Here is a 20,616-nt window from a genome sequence, read left to right on the forward strand (position 1 = left end):
CCGAAACAAGTGCCTGTGAGAAAAGTAGAGAAAATCTATGAAAAACACAACCTTGAATAACAGCTAATTCTGTGACATTGTTAGTACTTCTGGCGTAGGATTCACGTATCCGCACCTTCTGCACACTGGATGCTGACATGAAGGGAAATTTGAAGAGAAAATGAACTTTTTGTGTCTCCACTGCGATCGGAATGAATATTCTATCGCCTTATCCGTCATAGAGCATCTGCTTCATCAGTACCAGTACTGGCAAAGTCTGGGAAGCTCGCTCTTAAGTTCTAGTAGAGGTCCAGGATCTGACTACCAGAAAGTATATGTAGCAGACTTGGATGTCTTTACCCATAAGTTTCTCTCACCCAAGTACACTGTAGTGCGGGGTTTATTTGTCCTTCAAATACCAATGATCGCGAACAGGTCCTAAAAGTCTCGTTTCCAATTAAAAACAGTTCCAAAAACGGCTTGATCGCGAAAAATAATCGTCGCGAACTAGTTTAATCCCTGTAAATCGCGAAATAAAATCATCGCAAATAAAAGTTGATTTACAGTATACAGGAAATAACAAAAGGTATTAAAAAATCAAGAATCAAACAATTATTGAGCGAATGGTGATATTTCAACAGTATGTATATAATAGAACTAAAGAAGACGAAAAATTAACTATGAATGAATATAATCAGAAGTCGATAGAGGAGTTAAAGCAATAGTAAAGCTCAAATTACCGTGTTTTTTGTTATTACAAACTCAAATTAATTGAATCCCACTTTAACACTCATTTGTAGACCCTATTTGACCAATGTCGTTTATTTACTATCTTAAAACCGGGCGTATAAACTAATTAAATCACCTCATTATGCATCGGCGATATTTCCCGTTGCTGATGACGGAGATTGCCGATCTTTATGACAACATGGTAAATTATGGATACCGATGCAACAGAGGTAAGATTTATCATTATTTCAATTAAAATGTGACTGAAAAATATGTAAATACAATCCTTTACATATAATAGTTGCTACCTTTTCGCTTTTATACCAAAAAATCAAAGAACAAGTGCAAACACTGATCCTTCTCTTCATCTTTCTGCTACGAGGCCTCCGAAGGGGAAAAAGTTGTAGTGTACAAAGTACTTGCTTGTAATGCTGTAATGCATCGGAGCACACAAAGGACTAGCATGGTCTTTGTTGTTGTATGGTGAAATTACACTCTTGCAAGTGGCGGAGGGTGTCCAAAAAGCTGTAGGGAATTTATAGAATTTTAAAAATTTGACGAAATATACGAAAAGTTAAAATAATTAAATTATATAAAGTCCAAAAAGTTAATTCAAACAGTAATTTAAGTTAAGGATCAACTCCTTACACCACGACTCTAAAGCACGCGCTCTAACCACTACATCTAAGCCAAGCGGAGAGAGAAAGAGAGGCAACAAAAGGAGATCTGGAGAGGATCGGCGGAGAAACAACTGAACATGGGAGAAGGTCAAGAGATGTGCCAAAAGATAGATCAACATTGAAGTCTCTGGTGACGGCTTATGTGCTGACAAGCTCGAAGAGGACTATAGCTAAGTAAGCAATACGCATGCAATTTGGCAGAGAATTAAATTATTTTTATTTATATGTAAAGTCTCTTTGACGTTACCGAAATTGACAACAGTGTGTGTAACGTCTTTCGATTTTGTAATGAATCTCAGAGAAAAATATGCATCACACATCACAAAATTTATGTGCTCTTTATGTCATTTATTTTTATTTTGATGAAAAGAGACATGAACAATTGGAGAAGCTTTAAATCCTCACAAAATCTTAATTCTTTAGGTATCACAAAGGTTTGGAAAAGGGAGAAATATGTGGATCTCTACAAATCATATGTAATAGTGCATATATTATAAATTTTGCTAATATAACAACATCATAAAGCATTCTACTCTAAATAAATGATTTGCAAATTATGTCTCAGCATTCTACTCTAAATGAACAATCCATAAATAATGTCTTTCTAACTAAATAGAATTAAAAGTTTGAAATTACGGTTGAGTTAATTTTACTTGTATTTTCATCAAACCATTGGAAATGAATCCATTGCTTTTTGATACAAGGAATATCCAGTTTATGAAGGATTCATATCCCCAGTCTGGTTCTGCTTCCGAAAACCTGTGTGTAAATTTTTGAACTTTGTCTTTCGTATTGTCAGATGTATGTATAATGCGCAGTTCCGCTGACACATAACGCGAACAATCAGATTTGTCTCCTGAAATCAACTCCAAATACATTCCCAGGGAACTACCATCTTTTGTACACTCAATTCTCCAGATTTTCCCTAGAAATTGGAATGGAACACTGTGCTGAGGAAAAGAAACAACTTGGACTGGAATAGTACATAGAAATTTATTACAGCGCTCTGTTAAAGAACCCATAGTTTTCTCAAAATTTCTCAAAGCATGTTTGTCCAATTTCTTTCCTTTCAAAGAAGCAAGTTTTGACCACCTTTGTATTTCACTCAACTCCTCTTCGATATCAGCTTCATACTGCTCATCATATCCGGAATACTGCATCGACAGGGTCATTCTTTGGAAGTGTTTCTCTAAAGAAAATTTCAATCTTTCTTTGGTTACAAATATTTGTTTTCCACTGCCATGTTCTCTAACTGCGTTTGCCATTCTCCTACAATTAATCAATGTTTTTTGAAAGCCAACAAGCCACTCAACATAATCCTTTTGATTTTCCTCTGAATTCAAAAATGTTTTTTCAGTCGATTTTTTAAATTCTTCATAGAGACTATCCAAATGTGATTTTGTGTCACTAAGAATACCATTAACTGTCTGCAAAATTTCCTCTTTGTTTTTATCTAGTTGTGCAATTTTTTCATTTTTATCCTTTATTAAAGATTCTGTGCTTTGCTCTGTCTCAACCAATTTTGAAATGAAGTCATCCATATTAAGATCCTCTTTCTTATCATTTGCTATTTCATCCAAAGACTTGACATCACATTTTCTGTGATTTGTCATGAAACAAAGACTACAACAAAGATTTCCGTGATCAAAGCAATATGCTTCCAAAACTTTGCCTGAATGAACAGGACACAGTTCATCCACTTCAAAAGGTTTCAAGGGCATGTCTTCAGTAATTGTTGTTATGGTATGTGTATTGTTATCTCTTTTCCGTTTATGCAAGTAACTGAGGCATTGTTCACAAAAATATTCCTTGCACTCGTGACAATGAACTTTCGCTTTAGTTTTTTCATTGGCAAATTTGCAAGGATCACACAATATTTCATTGCCTATTGTCTTGTTTGATTCATAATCAATAAGACGCATCATTACATGGTTAGTTGGTAAGTTTTCGGTCCATTCTGTAGCCGTCATATTTGGCAGTGACACCTCCATTCGACATATAGGGCAACTGAAGATACGTTGAACTTCATTTTCCTCTTCGACGGTTGTCGATACACGTACATAACTTTGGATGCAATGTTCACAAAATGTATGCAAACAAGGCAACCGTTTTGGTAGTTTCAGCTTTTCCAGACAAATTGGGCAGTTTAAAACCGAGTCATTATCACTATTTACATTAGCTGTTGCCATTTCTTATTAATTAATATTCTTAGCTGTCACCAATAACCTACTTTTGTTGATTCAATTGAATTCCATTTATGAACATTATCTACTTTCGTTTTCAATGCTTGACACCAATCTCCTATGCAGAGTTGTCGTTCGTTCCTCTCTCAGACACCTCTGCAATTACTGTCTCGTTTTCCCCAGACTCTCGCTCTCGAGACCAATCGCAACTTCTCGGGCCATTCCGACTAGCGGAAAAACGACCTCGAATGTATATAGTAGCCGCCATGACAACCCTCCTTTTTCACGATATCGGAAATAAATGCACGGAGTTCTTTTATCTGTGGAATATGGAGTTTAACTTTATTGAATGAAATGACATTACCTAAAATATACCATAGAAGGGACTTCTAATTCCGTCTATCCTACATTTGAATAAACAGGAAATGTATAAATTTTTAACATCCGGTGATGTTAATACATTCGAGGTTGTTTTTCCGACCTCTGACGGAAAGACCCGAGATGATGCGATTGTCTCGAGACTTGGCCCGAGCTCGGACCAAGTCTCGAGAGCGAGAGTCTAGGGAAAACGAGACTACCTCTGCAATGGGCTCACGTCAAGTTTTTTTGACATAACGTATAAAAAATAATATTTGCAGGATTGTTTCAAATTAAATTAATAGTTTTGGATTAATTTAGTAAATATCTATCTAAAAAGTCAGACATAAACATATAAATTGAATTATAATGAATTAAAACAAACGCACTATTTCTCGTGTTTATCACTGTGATATACGCGAGCCAACGACAGGGGTGAATGTATGAGCCGATGGTGGAGAGTGGCCTGACACAGGTCGATGACATGCTTCCTACTTGATAAAACGCCCTCTACTTAGTGGTGTGAAAAACCTACAGTATTCAATCTACAGTATTCAATCTAAGAAAACCATTGCCGTTTAACAGTTCATGAAAAACATGCAGTAGGCAAATCACCTATACAGATTTTTGACCAGTGGCTGCTCCATTAATTAAACGTACAATGACATTTGCATATCAATAATACAATACCGGTAATTAATATTAATCCTGCTTAATTTAAGGGATTTTTGCTGCAACAGCTGCGAAATTAATTTCCGTAATAACAACCAAAGAAAGACATTTTATTGTTTAAATAAAATCTCCTCGGCTTCTTGATAGTAAGCCGACAAACAAAGTGCCTTATAATGAGCAAGTGTGACTCTTTCTCTGCTAAAATTGTGAATTTCATGGTTTCTTGTGTTAGGACAGGAATCTTGTTGAATCTATGGTTAAAATGTTGTAGTCTTTGAAAATCTTCTCTGTTTCTGGGTATCTAGGAGACAAAAGTTTACAATTCAATGGGTTTTTTTTGCCAAGAGTTTTTTGTGCTGAACTGGCCTCTATTATAATTCTGAGACTACTGTAGAAAGTTATCCCTCTATGACTGTAGTATATTAGTCACTATGAAATATGTAACAGAAAAGATAACTGAATAAGATGATTATACAACATTTTTTAAAAATATAATATATAGGCTTAATACTAAAAATTCTTTCATAGTTTCTTGTGGTCTTGTAGAATTTTAAGTGATAGATAAACAAGTTAAATTGATGCAAAGCATCAAATCGGCCGCAAACAAAATTTAGCAATTAAAAAAAATTCTTTCACAATTTTCAAAGTTTCCATGCAAGGAAAGCACGTCAAGATATTCAAAGGTGAAATAGTTAAATCATTTTTATTTTAGGCTGTCTTCAAAGCAAAATAATTAATTCAATAATATCAAAACAAATAGACATTTTACCGCATTTACTTATAAATAGATTCATTAATGTAATAAAAGGTCAGAGATAAATGATAAGAATTTATTGTCATCAAAATGAAGATGAAGGTCTCTCAAGATGAATCACGTGCTGATACCCTGGATCTTGGTCACGTGATAATGCCCATGGCTATGCTGCAAGACGCAGTGCAAAATGTAGAAACATTTCTTTGTGTTATTTGCAGCTGTAGAGCATGTTCAAAACAATTTTTACTGGTTGAAAAATTTTTCAATTTTTATTCACCATGCACTTTTACACGTCATTATTATCCGGAAAATCATGACGATTTCTATTCAAAACTTATACTTTCCCAAGCTGGGGAGTATTTATTGTAAACTCATTTTACATAACCATAAATTATCAATTATCTGATGAGAAGCGATAATGAAATTAAAACATAGTAATAACAATTAATACTAAGTTTAAAGCAATTTTTAAAAATATTTAACGCATGATTTTTAATTGTTATCATTTGAAAAATATTTTCTGACCTACTGATAAATAACGTCTCATTTCCCCATGTGCACTTTCTAACACAATCACAAATAGATCGGCCGCTGCTAAAACCGAAGGTAATATAATCACAATACCACATGTTAGCTTACAATATTTTTACGAAAGCGTGTTAGAGCCACAAAATATATTTTTTTGAAGTTCTTAATCACAAAGATACGGTGGTATACTTATGACACGTAATTATTCTTTAAGATACACAAAAAATTGTCTCGTGAAAACGAAATATTATCTCGTGAAAACGACATACATTTAATAAATGTAAAAGAATTGTAAAAATAAATGAAAAAGAGATTTAATATCTTGTGACAACGACATATGATCTCAACAGCCTAAAAACGTACGACTTTTCAACTCTATATACAACAATTCACCACGACTAATTAAAATCCAGGCTTTTTAATATCATTGACAGCTGTTTCTTCAATAAGAAAGGAACTCGTAATTTATTTACCTCGTCATCGGTCATTTGCAAAATTATTTTGTTAAAACAGATTCTGATTGCACACATAAGTACTCTGAAGTTGACATCAAGAAGGAGCTTGAGTTTCTGATTGACATTATCTATGTGGTTTTTGGAGACCAGGTATTCCAACAATCTATTGGAATTCCCATGGGTACAAATTGCGCTCCGTTATTAGCAGACTTATTTTTATATTCATATGATGCAGAATTTATGCGAAATCTTATGCATGAAAAGAAGAAAACACTTGCTGTGGCCTTTAACTCGACATATCGACGATGTATTGTCAATTAATAATAATAATTTCCATTCCTAAGTCGATACGATATATCCTGGTGAGCTTGAGATAAAAGAAACCACAGAGTCCGACACTTCTGCTTCGTACTTGGATATTTTACTTGAAAAAGACACTAATGGTAATCTAACAACCAAGCTATATGATAACGTGATGACTTCAACTTTTCTATCGTCAACTTCCCTTACTTATGCAGCAATATACCGTCATCACCTGCATACGGAGTATATATATCTCAGTTGATTCGATACGCAAGAGCATGCTCTACGTATAAACAATATCTTAAACGAGGTAAATTATTGACAAGCAAGTTGATGAAACAAGAATATCAGCAGTCTCGTTTAAAATCATCATTTCGTAAGTTCTATGGTCGATACAATGACCTTGTCAGCAAATACAATTTATCATTGAGTCAAATGCTGACTGACGTTTTTCATACCAATTGTTAGTCCATTATTTATACAATGAGTTGACGACGGATTTTTCCCCCGTTATTTCCTGATCATGACAAGGAGCACACGGCGGGTGATACCGGTCGGCAGGGGATGCTCACTCCTCTATGGCACCTGATCCCACCTCTGATGTTTCGGAGGTCCGTGTTTCCTCTGCTCTTATTTTGTATATTGTTTAATGGACTTTGAGATTGAATACTGTTCGTTTTCTCCATATCCTTCTCGTGATAATCATGATAATATGTCGTTTTCACGAAATACGAGATGAATTTTATAAATGATAAAGAGTTTAAATCACATACTTTAACGAGTTGAAATTACCAACTTTTAAGTTGGAACTACCAACTTTAAAATATTACGTGGATCCAATACGTGTCCGTAGATATCTGTCAGCCAAAGGTTCTGAATATATAAATGACACCTTTCACAGGTAAAACAATTAATCAGTATGTTATTGCGAAATTCATCCTTGTCAAATTCTGTTCTTTGGTCGCCATTTTTTGCTTTGAAAAAAAAAACATAGCATATTCTGACGATGGTCTTCGTTACTTGGTCATTTCAGTCAGTGTTGGATTCACTGTAGAGAGTGGTATGGCGCATGCAGCATGTGATGACCAAAATCATAGTTAAGGTAGTGATTTGGTATTGCTTTAAAGTATTCTTTAGTAAGGAATCAAATTCACACGTCACTGTTATTCACTTAAAATATCATTTTAAACTTTTAATAATTCTATTATTTATAATAAGATCTACTATCGACGTCACTTGATATATGCCCTACCTAAAGGTAAGATTCTGCTCTGGTTTCTGACAAGATGAAATATTCAAAGTATATTTTCTTTCGTCTTATATATTTTTATATTCAAGTGAAAGAGATTTAAAAGACCATATTTTTCTTTCCTCAACACAATTGTACAACTTTAAATAGAAATGGTAAACTGATATTGAAAACTAACAGGGACTATATTTTTGGCAGAATGGTGGCGTATGAAAATATCTTCTTTTCTGATTCTCAAAATCATTATAGAACAATGAATTTAGTTTTTTTTTTACACATTCAATCAAAGACTTGAAAATTTTGAAATGTGATTTAAATCATTACATTTCAAAACAGTGAAAAATACTGTTGCCAATCATGCGATACCTATTTCTATTTCAAAAGATTGAATGTTTCTTCTTTTGAATAAAAAGATCTTTCAATAGAGGATCTTTAAGATGCTATTACCAGCTATTTGACATAAATAATTTTACTGAAATAAGGATCCGAATTTTCTCTATTTTCCTTTTTTAAAGATATATTGTTCATTTTTTATGCTTCCTATATCTATTTTTTTTCTTTTCACATATAGTTAAGTTGTCACATACAGATGCAAAATGATACAGAAACAAAACAGATAACTAAAAGAATAAAAACCGGTTTTTCGGCTTTTTGGCTTAATCTGTACGTAGATTGGAAGCTTTTACAAGCTAATCTTTTATTTGAAAATTTCTTCAAGTCTTTGATTGTGTAAGGACTATAAGTAAATTCATAGTTTTATAATAAATTTGTTAAGCAGGAAAGATGATATTTTCATACTCCGCTATTCCGCCCAAGTTCATTTTGACAGAAACAAGAGCAGGATCCCTCCTTAGGTGATTTTAATCGGAATTTATGAAATGTAAATACATTGTAACAACAAATATTATCCTGTTTATTCCCTCTTTTTTGTTTCTTTCCCTATCTACTATGTAATTAACTGATCTGGGTGTATGTATAATGTATTACGTGTATATGATAATATATTAATAGTTAAGATTTCATTTTTGTTGCCCCTTGAGGACCTATGTACGAATTGAAATTTTTAAAATTATTCAGAAAAGGCCCTCTCAAAGCAAGCATGCAAGGAAAAATTTAAATTGTTTGAAAATTTCTATTTAGTGTTATTTAAAAATATCTTAATGAAGGTCCCCTCTCATTACCCCCTTCCTGACTCAACCCCCTCCCTTCATGGGTAAGTGCTGGATCCATCACTTTTAATTTTTAATTTAAAATCATCGCAATATTTTGCATTTAGAAATCCCCAGGATTGAGCTTTATCCACACATTGAAAGAAAAAAACTTAATGCAGCATTGAGTTTTATTGGTAATGTTTGGAAGTGTAAAAAAAAAGAAACGTGTGATTTTCCATATTGACCTTTTGGTTGACACTGCAAAGGAAAACTACAAACTACTAATTAATAAACTATGGATTTGATAAATGTAAGGGAAACAATAACCCGTTAACCTAGTTAAATGTTGCTAACGCTCTGAAAAAATATAAACCTTGTATACTATAACAGATAATATATGTTACATGTATGTTTAAACTATTTCAGGTACTCTTTGAATGCCTAAGTAGAAACTCCTGAAAGAAATGACAGATGAGACATCAAAATGTCCTGGATGTATATGTAACGATCCCTCCCCCATTTTTCTTGAATCTCATTTTTTTATCTTGGTATTTTTCTAAAGCACTTTCATGCATATTTTAAATTCATTCATCAATTCTTGCATGGAATGTTGAAATGTCCAGCGAGAGTTATGTCTTAAATGTTGGTTGACAACTGCTTAAATGTAGCGAAGATCTATGCCATTTTTCTTGTGTTTCGATGTGTTGAATGTCAGACTTCGTCTTGTTATTTAATTACACGCTTTTTGTTGGCTTAATTGTACATACGTAATTGTAAAGTTGTGCTATAATTTAGGATTATCTTAAAGTTACCTTATTTCTTGTGTGATCGATGTTTTATGGTCTTCGAGTACACACGTTTCACTGAAACTTCTGCCGCCGCCATACTTTGTTTACTTGTGTATTTTCCCGTGATGCTTCACGGTGATCTATTTTTACTGGAGTTATTTCGGCGGAAGATTTGATTGTAAATTCTTTTAAATTAAATGTTAAACAGTGTTAAATGAGCTTTTAAAAGTGTAACTTTATGTTTTATGAATTTATTTAATTTATTTACGTATTGTAATAATTTTACATACGATGTACGAGAGTGAGATTTCATTACGGGACGATAATTACATTTGATTGGCTGATTATTATTTACGGGATGGAATTATTAGTTATGATTGGTTATGAATTATTGCGGGTTTTGTTAATTCTATAAATACCCAGATGCTGAATATCGTTTGCTCTCTTGTTTTCTTTGTGACCTAGAGAAAGGTTGCCAGTTTTGTCCAGAGTAATTTAAGGTGTGTACTATTTCAGTATCTAAGTGACTGAAGTACATAATACGTAATGTTAGGTTAGGCTAAATTCATATTACTAGTAATTGTACTAGTTTTATTTATAATTACTAGTTGTGAACTAGTTATTTTTATCTTCTTTAGCCCAGTTTAGGAGTTAGGAAATATTTCTGCTGCGTGCTAGTAGTTGAACTAGTAGCGGGAATATTTATTTGTAAATTAATTATAAGTCATTTATTGAGAGCCTTTTCGTTTTATTTTGGTCGGGGGAATTTATACTTAAATCATAAATTACTGGAAATAGTGCCAGTTGCCCAGTTATATCAGTAGTTGTACTGATTTTGTCTTTTGTCCCGAGGGTTGAGACTTGTGAATTTCAAACTGTTATTTATTTTCGCTGTTCATGTATTACTGAATAAAATTATAAAACTTTACATCGAAGTTTTTGTTCTCAACACAAGGCAGGCGTTCCGAAGCGTTACAATTTTGGCATCCACGGCGGGATCCGTTTAAATTTACGGGTCCTGTGATCGAATCATAACAACGCTTTGTCTGTGTTTGAGAAACAAAAATTTTATTAAGCGAACATCAAATAAAAAAAAATAAATCACAATGGCTGGTCGTAAAAGCCGACGGAGGCGTCGTGGTCTTCAAGAATCAAGATCTACCTCACGAGTTTCGTGCTCCTCCGTAGATACTGTAAGAGAAAATGAAAGCGAATGTGAATTTCCGTGTGAAGGAGCTGACATGCACAGAACTAAGCCATTTGTTCATTCAAAAAAAGAAGCCTCCCAATTTGCAAATTTACATGACTCAGATACAAGTTTAGTGCTTGTGAGTTCTCAGGCAGACGTTGTGAGAGACGGAGAATCTACACCTTTTATTGGAAACTCAGATACAGTTTCTGTAACTGTGAGTTCTACTACAGAGCAGCCACAGACAGCACACAGTGTAGTTACGCCTAAAATGAGCCATCTTCACACCTGTGGTCCCACAACTCAGATGCCTTTTGTACCTGTTTGCTCACATTTTGCTGAGAATTTATGTACAGGTTTTCCTAGAGAGCCGACAGCTGTCCCAAGTATGTATATACCTGCAGTCTCCAGTACAGGTACTCACATGAGCCCCTCCATTACACAGACAGCAAGTCCAGTATCTGGGTTACCTGTGAACTCTCATACACACAGCACTTCTTTGAGTTCATGTACAGGTACAAATTATATCACCACCTTACCTGTAAACTCTTATGCAGTTCCTTGTACTGTGAGTTTTCAAGGTCCTGTTTATTGTCATCAAAACCAGAGTGCCCATATGTTTACCTCATTCCCCACAATTACAACATCAGCTCACAACATTTGCGCAAGAACTCATTTACCTCTAAGTTTGTGTACAGGTTCTGTGCCTGTAAGTTCTTGTACAGGTAATGTACCTGTAAGCTTATGTACATGTACAGGTTCTGTGCCTGTTGGTCTAAGTACAGGTTCTGTGCCTGTGAGTTTGTGTACAGGTTCTGTACCTGTGATGCAGAATCGGACCCTCTCTGCACCCATGAGAAGTGCAAGAGCCTTATCCAGTACAAGTAACGAGCAAACTGCACTTATCCAGCTCACGGAGATGGTAGAGCATTTACAAGAGAAAATTAAACAGCTCTCTGAACAAGACCACCAAAGGATCAACCCTGACAACAGACAATCAGATACATGTAGTGCATCTCATGAGTGTTTGAGTAGCGACAGAGAAACATCGCAAGAGTCTGACTTTGTGTACCGGAAAAAGGCCAAGCATCACAATGTAAAGATTCCTCCATACACAGGGAAAGAAGACTGGTCTGTCTGGTTTTGTCGTTTTGAGGAAGTTGCAGACAGATACCACTGGACAACAGATGACAAACTGGACCAATTACTGCCCAGACTACATGAAGATGCAGCTGACTTTGTGTATGGCCAATTATCGAAAGAGTCGAGAAGCAGCTATAAGAGACTTACGAAGGAACTGACCAATCGTTTCCGTGCAATCGAAACCAGTCGAACATATTTGGCAAAATTTAATAATAGAGTTCAGAAGCCTGGTGAACGAGTTGAGGACTTTGCGGCTGATCTAAAGCGCCTGTATGTCAAAGCCCACCCGGAGCGAGACTCAAAGACTAGAGAGGAAGACTTGCTCAGGAAATTTTTAGATGGTCTGGCTGATAGAGAAGCCCAGTTTCATGTGGAATATGTCAAGGACCCCTCAGATATACACGAAGCTGTACGACAGGTTATAAATTATGAAGAAGCAGGTCGGCCTTCAACTAAGAAACATGTCAGAGAGGTGAAGTCATTGTACAGTGATTCTGAATCAGAAGCCACGCCTAAGACAGTCACTAAGGCCAAGTCGCTGAAAAAGAAAAGCATCAGAAATATAAAGTACAGCCAAGGAAACAAACAAGGGTCGGGTAGCACTATTGAAGCCTTGCAGAAACAAATCGATGAGATGGCAAAGGTTCTCGACAACCTGACTAAGCAGAGCAACACTGGGACACAGCCAAGTATGCCCATCATTGGTACATCTCAACCAGACATGTCTTCGGGTCAAATGGCTCCTCTGGACAGACCACAGAAACATAGCTGTTTTTACTGCAAAGCTGAAGGTCATTTCATAAGGGACTGCCCAAAGAGAATTAATGACCTTCAAGTATCAAAGGCACCTTTAAACAGGCATTAGCCGTTCCTGTGGGTCAAGGACCGGCTACAGAAGAAACTGACAGACAGACGAACAGTTTAGACCCACCAACAGACCGACAACCAGAAAATTTTGATGAGTCAGAAGATTTTTGTTTTATTTCTAATCGAATACCAGATGTAGATGGTGTGTACATAGAAGGAAAAGTAAATGGTTTAGACGTCCACATTACAACAGATACTGGTGCATCCAATACTATACTTTCATACAAAGTGTATGAACAACTCAAAGAGGTGAACAGACCCAGACTTCAAGGAAAGTCGCACTTACGAGGAGCTGACGGAAGTACCATTCATGTTCATGGGAAAGGAGCGTTTGATTTGCAACTTGGTTCCTTGGCCCTCAAGAAAAACCTTTTAGTAGCTGATATCCAAGATGAAGTGTTACTTGGAGTGGACATCCTGCAGAATAGTGATATTGGTCAAGCAGATATTCTCCTGAGTAAAGGACTGATAAGGTTCAAAGGTCATGATATTCCATGCATACAACGTGGTGTGCATAAAGATATTATCCTCCGTTGTGTGGAGAGATGTGATATACCTGGGAATACAGAAGTAATAATACCGGCTTTTGTACAGCGTGAATGTGAGGTTGATGTTGAAGAGGACCTTATGTTTGTGCCAAGTGGAGATCTTATGGAGAAGACCTCCTTACTGTTAGCCCCAGCAGTTCTTAACATCAGAGGGAAACTGAGTGTACCCCTGAGAGTTATGAACCCTTTTGATGAAGGAAAAACGCTTTATCCAGACACAGTAGTGGGTACTGTTGAAGGATATGGGGGAATAGTAGATGTTATCCAACCGGTTTATAGTGACCTAAGAAGCCTTTGCCGATCTACTGAACTTTCGCCTGGAGAGGCATGTGAGGTTCCAGATCATTTACGTGAACTGTATGATGGCTCTTCCCAGTCCTTAAATTTGTCAGAAAAAGAAGCCTTTCGGAAATTCTTGCACGACCATCAGGATGCATTTTCAAAAGATGAATGGGACCTAGGACAAACCAATTTAGTAGAACATGAAATTAATACTGGTGAGAGCAAACCTGTAAAACAGCCACCTCGTAGAGTTCCAATAGCGCTAGCCAATGAGGAGAGAGATGCCATTCTGAACCTTAGAGAGAGGGGCATAATACAACCTTCTACATCACCTTGGTCCTCTCCACTGGTCTTAGCTAGAAAGAAGAATGGAAAAATAAGAGTCTGTGTGGATTATCGAGCTGTAAATAATTTAACAGTTAAGGATGCATTCCCACTCCCACGAATTCAAGACTGTCTAGATTCCGTTGCAGGAGCTTCAATGTTTTCCACTCTGGATTTGACAGCTGGGTATCACCAAGTCAGAGTCAAGGCTGAAGACATACCAAAAACAGCATTTGTAACAAAATATGGTCATTTCGAGTATAAAACCATGCCTTTTGGATTGACCAATGCACCAGGTACATTCCAGAGACTTATGGAAATGGCATTAAATGGCCTCCAGTGGGACATTTGTCTTATTTATTTGGACGATATAGTGATATTTAGCAGAAATTTTGATGAACACATGTCCAGACTTAGCGAAGTGGTTCAGAGAATAACAGATGCAGGTTTAAAATTGAAACCTGAGAAATGTAGCCTTTTTCAAGATGAAGTTATTTTCCTTGGACATAAAGTCACTAAAGATGGAGTCTTACCAGATAAGCAGAATGTAGAGAAAATTTAAAACCAGACCACTATATCGGATCTTGAGAAGAGGCTGGATTCCAGAGCTGGTCCTGTTTCAGATGTGAAGTTCGTTCATGATGGCCTCGGCGAGGGCGAACGATACAACCCGATCCCCCGCAGACGTTCACCCAGGAAACAACCCAAGAAGTTGCAGTCTGTTGTGACGGTACCAAGGAGGATCCTTCCAAAGCCCGCACGTAGAGCTACCGAGCACCAGTCTCCATTGGATGATCTTTTCCGGCCAGATCACTTCAGAGCCAGTCAACCTTATTATAATAAGAGACATTAGATATATTTCATTGTTATATGTAAGTATAAGTACATGTAAAAGTAATGTAAGTTAGGAAAATATTCATTTAATGTATGTTGTAAATAAGGTTAGAAATTGAATGATTTGTGAACTTGATGTGTATTTTTTATTTGATATTTCAAGCATTAAGTCTGATGATAATGAGATTCATTTCTGTAATATTATTTACCTTTGATATTTTTGCTTACCAAGAGCTTAGTGTCCATTTCTCTTTTCTGTGATCCTGTGAATGAAAATAAGAAAGATTATACATTACTTGTTGTACTTATGTCTAAATTATTAGCATTATCAGAACACTGTATTTTTATGTGCAAGTATCTATAATGAATTTGAGAGGCTGCTAATATTTTGTGTATCCATTGTTTTTGAAAGATAAACTCATTCTTAAAATGGCAGTTAATGAATATTAATTGAATCATTATAATTTATGTACATTTTAACTTACTTACCTTGTCACACTGTGCTCTGCTCATTTGTCTTCATGAAATTATGTTGAACTTCCTGTTTTGATTTAGAATTTTGTGTTTATGTATAAATTTTCTATTATATTGATTATTGATATGCATGAAGGTTGGAGTAGTAGTGTTATAGTTTGTAAAATTCTATGATTTTTTTTGTTTATTACTAGAAATGTGAATTTTTGAGAAGTTAACACACATTTTATGAGGTAGAGCATTTATTTGGAGTAGTCTCCCTTGTGTGTATTGATTAGCTGTACTGTTCATGGAAGTTAAGTATATGTGTATCGAGTGTATAATAGTAGTAACATGTCATTAATTATCTTAATTAATTGTTGTATGTGAATTCTATTGTTTGTATTTTGAGTCCAAAGGGACTTGGACTCTTAGAGAGGGGCAAAATGTAACGATCCCTCCCCCATTTTTCTTGAATCTCATTTTTTTATCTTGGTATTTTTCTAAAGCACTTTCATGCATATTTTAAATTCATTCATCAATTCTTGCATGGAATGTTGAAATGTCCAGCGAGAGTTATGTCTTAAATGTTGGTTGACAACTGCTTAAATGTAGCGAAGATCTATGCCATTTTTCTTGTGTTTCGATGTGTTGAATGTCAGACTTCGTCTTGTTATTTAATTACACGCTTTTTGTTGGCTTAATTGTACATACGTAATTGTAAAGTTGTGCTATAATTTAGGATTATCTTAAAGTTACCTTATTTCTTGTGTGATCGATGTTTTATGGTCTTCGAGTACACACGTTTCACTGAAACTTCTGCCGCCGCCATACTTTGTTTACTTGTGTATTTTCCCGTGATGCTTCACGGTGATCTATTTTTACTGGAGTTATTTCGGCGGAAGATTTGATTGTAAATTCTTTTAAATTAAATGTTAAACAGTGTTAAATGAGCTTAGTATATGTGTATCGAGTGTATAATAGTAGTAACATGTCATTAATTATCTTAATTAATTGTTGTATGTGAATTCTATTGTTTGTATTTTGAGTCCAAAGGGACTTGGACTCTTAGAGAGGGGCAAAATGTAACGATCCCTCCCCCATTTTTCTTGAATCTCATTTTTTTATCTTGGTATTTTTCTAAAGCACTTTCATGCATATTTTAAATTCATTCATCAATTCTTGCATGGAATGTTGAAATGTCCAGCGAGAGTTATGTCTTAAATGTTGGTTGACAACTGCTTAAATGTAGCGAAGATCTATGCCATTTTTCTTGTGTTTCGATGTGTTGAATGTCAGACTTCGTCTTGTTATTTAATTACACGCTTTTTGTTGGCTTAATTGTACATACGTAATTGTAAAGTTGTGCTATAATTTAGGATTATCTTAAAGTTACCTTATTTCTTGTGTGATCGATGTTTTATGGTCTTCGAGTACACACGTTTCACTGAAACTTCTGCCGCCGCCATACTTTGTTTACTTGTGTATTTTCCCGTGATGCTTCACGGTGATCTATTTTTACTGGAGTTATTTCGGCGGAAGATTTGATTGTAAATTCTTTTAAATTAAATGTTAAACAGTGTTAAATGAGCTTTTAAAAGTGTAACTTTATGTTTTATGAATTTATTTAATTTATTTACGTATTGTAATAATTTTACATACGATGTACGAGAGTGAGATTTCATTACGGGACGATAATTACATTTGATTGGCTGATTATTATTTACGGGATGGAATTATTAGTTATGATTGGTTATGAATTATTGCGGGTTTTGTTAATTCTATAAATACCCAGATGCTGAATATCGTTTGCTCTCTTGTTTTCTTTGTGACCTAGAGAAAGGTTGCCAGTTTTGTCCAGAGTAATTTAAGGTGTGTACTATTTCAGTATCTAAGTGACTGAAGTACATAATACGTAATGTTAGGTTAGGCTAAATTCATATTACTAGTAATTGTACTAGTTTTATTTATAATTACTAGTTGTGAACTAGTTATTTTTATCTTCTTTAGCCCAGTTTAGGAGTTAGGAAATATTTCTGCTGCGTGCTAGTAGTTGAACTAGTAGCGGGAATATTTATTTGTAAATTAATTATAAGTCATTTATTCCCCATTTTCAAAAGTGAGTTATCTCCCCTCAAAATCGGAACTCTTCTACACTAGCCTAACTTCCGCGGACTACACATTACGATAATCCAACAAAATAGTGATCAACTTACACACTGTATTTAAAAATTTTAAAAGAAGGAAACGGTTTGCATTTTTTTTAGATAATGAATTATTTTATAAAAGGTCTGTTAGCCCCCCCCTTTATAGAAAGCTATACGAATTAGCCAGACACGAAGCATCATCTTTAAAAGTGGGGGGGGGGGGGTTAGCCAAAGAAATATTTTTTTCTCACCTTGAAAAGTTGACAAGTAAAGAAAAACCTTGCCCGAAGTTGAAAAAGCTACTTATTTCAGTACCAGTTCCTTGGCATACAATACTACATTTCTCTTATATAACTTTACCGTAGTATTAACTGTGTGTGTGGGGGGGGGGGCAACCTGTCTGTCAATGAACATTTTCAATAGAAAAAGTAATATTGGGAAAAAAGTGGGGGTGGGGCTAAGCTCCTTGACCCCCCCCCCCCGTGCGTACAGGTACATAGAACGAATATGTAAATGGGTTGAACAGTTGAATATGAACCATAGTCGTGAAAATTGAAAATTATTAGAATTACTATAATTGTGATTTCAATAAAATTACGGTACATATATTTTTTCACAGATGTACATGTATGTCAGTTACACGGAGTTACATGCGTCTCTCTCTCTCTCTCTCTCTCTCTCTCTCTCTCTCTCATATTGTTTTTTACACACTTTGCAAAAAAGAATAACTTATAAAAAATAAATACATGTACTTACACTGAAAGGATTTTTAAAAAATAAATAACAGTTGAGAAAAGAATGTTTTCCGTTAATTAACGAGAAATACGCTAGGAAATTATTGTATCAATTTCGTGGTTCTGCTCTCAATTCTCTGATCTAAAACAAAATGTGTATTTTACTCGGGAATATACATGTACATATGCTTAGATCCTACACTAAAACTTTGATTAAATGCAGCTCAGACTTTATACGACATATGTAACACGAATTCAGGTCAATGCTATTTTAATTAGTCTTTCTTCGTTACATGAGGACATGAGATTAAATTATTCATTTAGAATTCTATTCAAAGTTTTAATACTACATATGGTGAATCAATTATTTTACAAATAAAAAATTCTAGAAACACTGTTAATTCAAATGAAATAGGCCTTTAATTGTCACCAAATGTGTTCTTGTACATGTAAAAGTAAAAGTTCTATGTTATGGCATACAATCGAGCAAAAACGCAGTTTCTTGGTATCGGTCGCGGAAGACGAAGTACTGCTGTATATGCAGCAATTTCAGAGGTAATCATCAGTCTCCAAAAAATTCCTAGAGATACAAAGAAAATATGGCTGCAGCAGGCTAGATTAATTCTTAAAAACAGAGACGTATAATAGAAAAAAAAACTTTATAACTAAAGTCTAAAAATTTGTTCCGCACATTTTGTAAATAATGATGATCCGTCTGCAGAATATCCACTACCGAAAATTAGCTTATTAGCTTTTTTTTCAATAGGCCTATTCGAATACGTATCAGCATTTTATCAGTAATTTGTTTCTTTCTTTTTTTTTTGTAAGGGGGGGGGGGCACACAGCACCTTATTATAGTACTACACAGATTAATACAAATCCAGAAAGAGACTATGAGTGGGCAATTTAAAAAAAAATACGAATCAGTTAAGATTTCTTTTTATTCACAAGCACAATAACATTTTTCCATATGACAGATGCATTACACCATAAACATGTTTACATCAAGAACGTCCGCGGAAGTGACTTTATTTATAGCGCATGCGTATTAAACACAGTAAAAGAGTTCCCTTCAGGGGAAATAACTCACCTTTTGAAAATGGGGAATTGAGAGCCTTTTCGTTTTATTTTGGTCGGGGGAATTTATACTTAAATCATAAATTACTGGAAATAGTGCCAGTTGCCCAGTTATATCAGTAGTTGTACTGATTTTGTCTTTTGTCCCGAGGGTTGAGACTTGTGAATTTCAAACTGTTATTTATTTTCGCTGTTCATGTATTACTGAATAAAATTATAAAACTTTACATCGAAGTTTTTGTTCTCAACACAAGGCAGGCGTTCCGAAGCGTTACATATATAAACAAAAGAAAATTATTACTTCAAAAAGCCATTTCTGTAGTCATGAACGGAAGACTCGAAGTGGAAAATTTGAGGAAGCTCTCCGTTGAATTCATGTTTTGAAAAAAATAATCTCCTACGAAATATTTTACAAACCTGTCTTCAGTACAGACGCATCCTATTCTAAGTGTTTGGAGTGCATTGAGTATTTACCACAGCTTCCTGGCATTGATGTCAAAGAGGCTAGAAAACTCTTCTTCAGTTTGTGGAAACTTCCTCAATTAAACCGCCAGTGTCACACCCTGAATATAACCTGTATATGCAGGCCTTGGTAGACGAAAGGGGTGAGGTTATCCAGAAAATTCACAGAGACTATCATGTCGAATTTACTTTTTTTGAAAACCCTCTTCATTTGGCCGTGGAGTGTCATCTTCTTCGAATATTAGAATTTTTAGTGAATGTAAAGAAAATTGATGTAAACTGTGTTGACAATGAAGGCAACACGCGTCTTTAATGAAACATAATCCGTGTGGAGATTGGCACTCTAATGAATGCGAGTAGTTTGAATTCATTTTATTTTATTTTATCCTGCAATTCTGGAAGAGCAAAGGTGCAAAACTGTTAGTTTATAACAAAAACGGGAGGACACCTTTACAATATGCTATAGTACATAAATATATTACAGATGTGGATAATTATATAGCTATGTGTCACGACTTTTGTGATTTCAATTATGAAACACTCATTGAAATCTTGGAACTCTCAGCAGCAAAACAGATGTTCATTTATGATGAAGAATCATCTCTCTCTCTCTCGAAGGAGTGAATACATATAAACGAGCGCTCAGGGAAAGAAGTAAGCAAAATGTTCCAAATACTAAGAAGAAAGAACCTCGAGAACTTTTCTTTGAGAATATTGTGGAACCAGAT

The 20,616-nt window shown here is 35.0% G+C and overlaps 1 protein-coding gene and 1 long non-coding RNA gene across 2 annotated transcripts; one reads left to right on the forward strand and one right to left on the reverse strand.

Annotated features, from left to right (window-relative positions):
* Positions 1–2,020: 2,020 nt before the first annotated feature.
* Positions 2,021–3,358, reverse strand: LOC134239107 (transcription intermediary factor 1-beta-like). The gene has a single exon (XM_062721264.1). The coding sequence runs from the start codon at positions 3,356–3,358 to the stop codon at positions 2,021–2,023; it is 1,338 nt and encodes a 445-aa protein (XP_062577248.1).
* Positions 3,359–7,634: 4,276 nt separating this feature from the next.
* Positions 7,635–9,541, forward strand: LOC134239111 (uncharacterized). The gene is made up of 2 exons (XR_009986146.1): positions 7,635–7,742; positions 9,467–9,541. It is a non-coding gene; the product is annotated as an uncharacterized LOC134239111 (long non-coding RNA).
* Positions 9,542–20,616: the final 11,075 nt, after the last annotated feature.

The sequence above is a fragment of the Saccostrea cucullata genome, unplaced genomic scaffold, assembly GCF_032062105.1.
Source record: "Saccostrea cucullata isolate Sc308-1 unplaced genomic scaffold, CSIRO_AGI_Scuc_v1 ctg4733, whole genome shotgun sequence".
NCBI classification, from domain to species: domain Eukaryota; kingdom Metazoa; phylum Mollusca; class Bivalvia; order Ostreida; family Ostreidae; genus Saccostrea; species Saccostrea cuccullata.

Bases quoted from the DNA above. Each gene is read 5' to 3' on its own strand.
- LOC134239107 (XM_062721264.1), bottom strand. From the start codon at position 3,358: ATGACGGCTACAGAATGGACCGAAAACTTACCAACTAACCATGTAATG.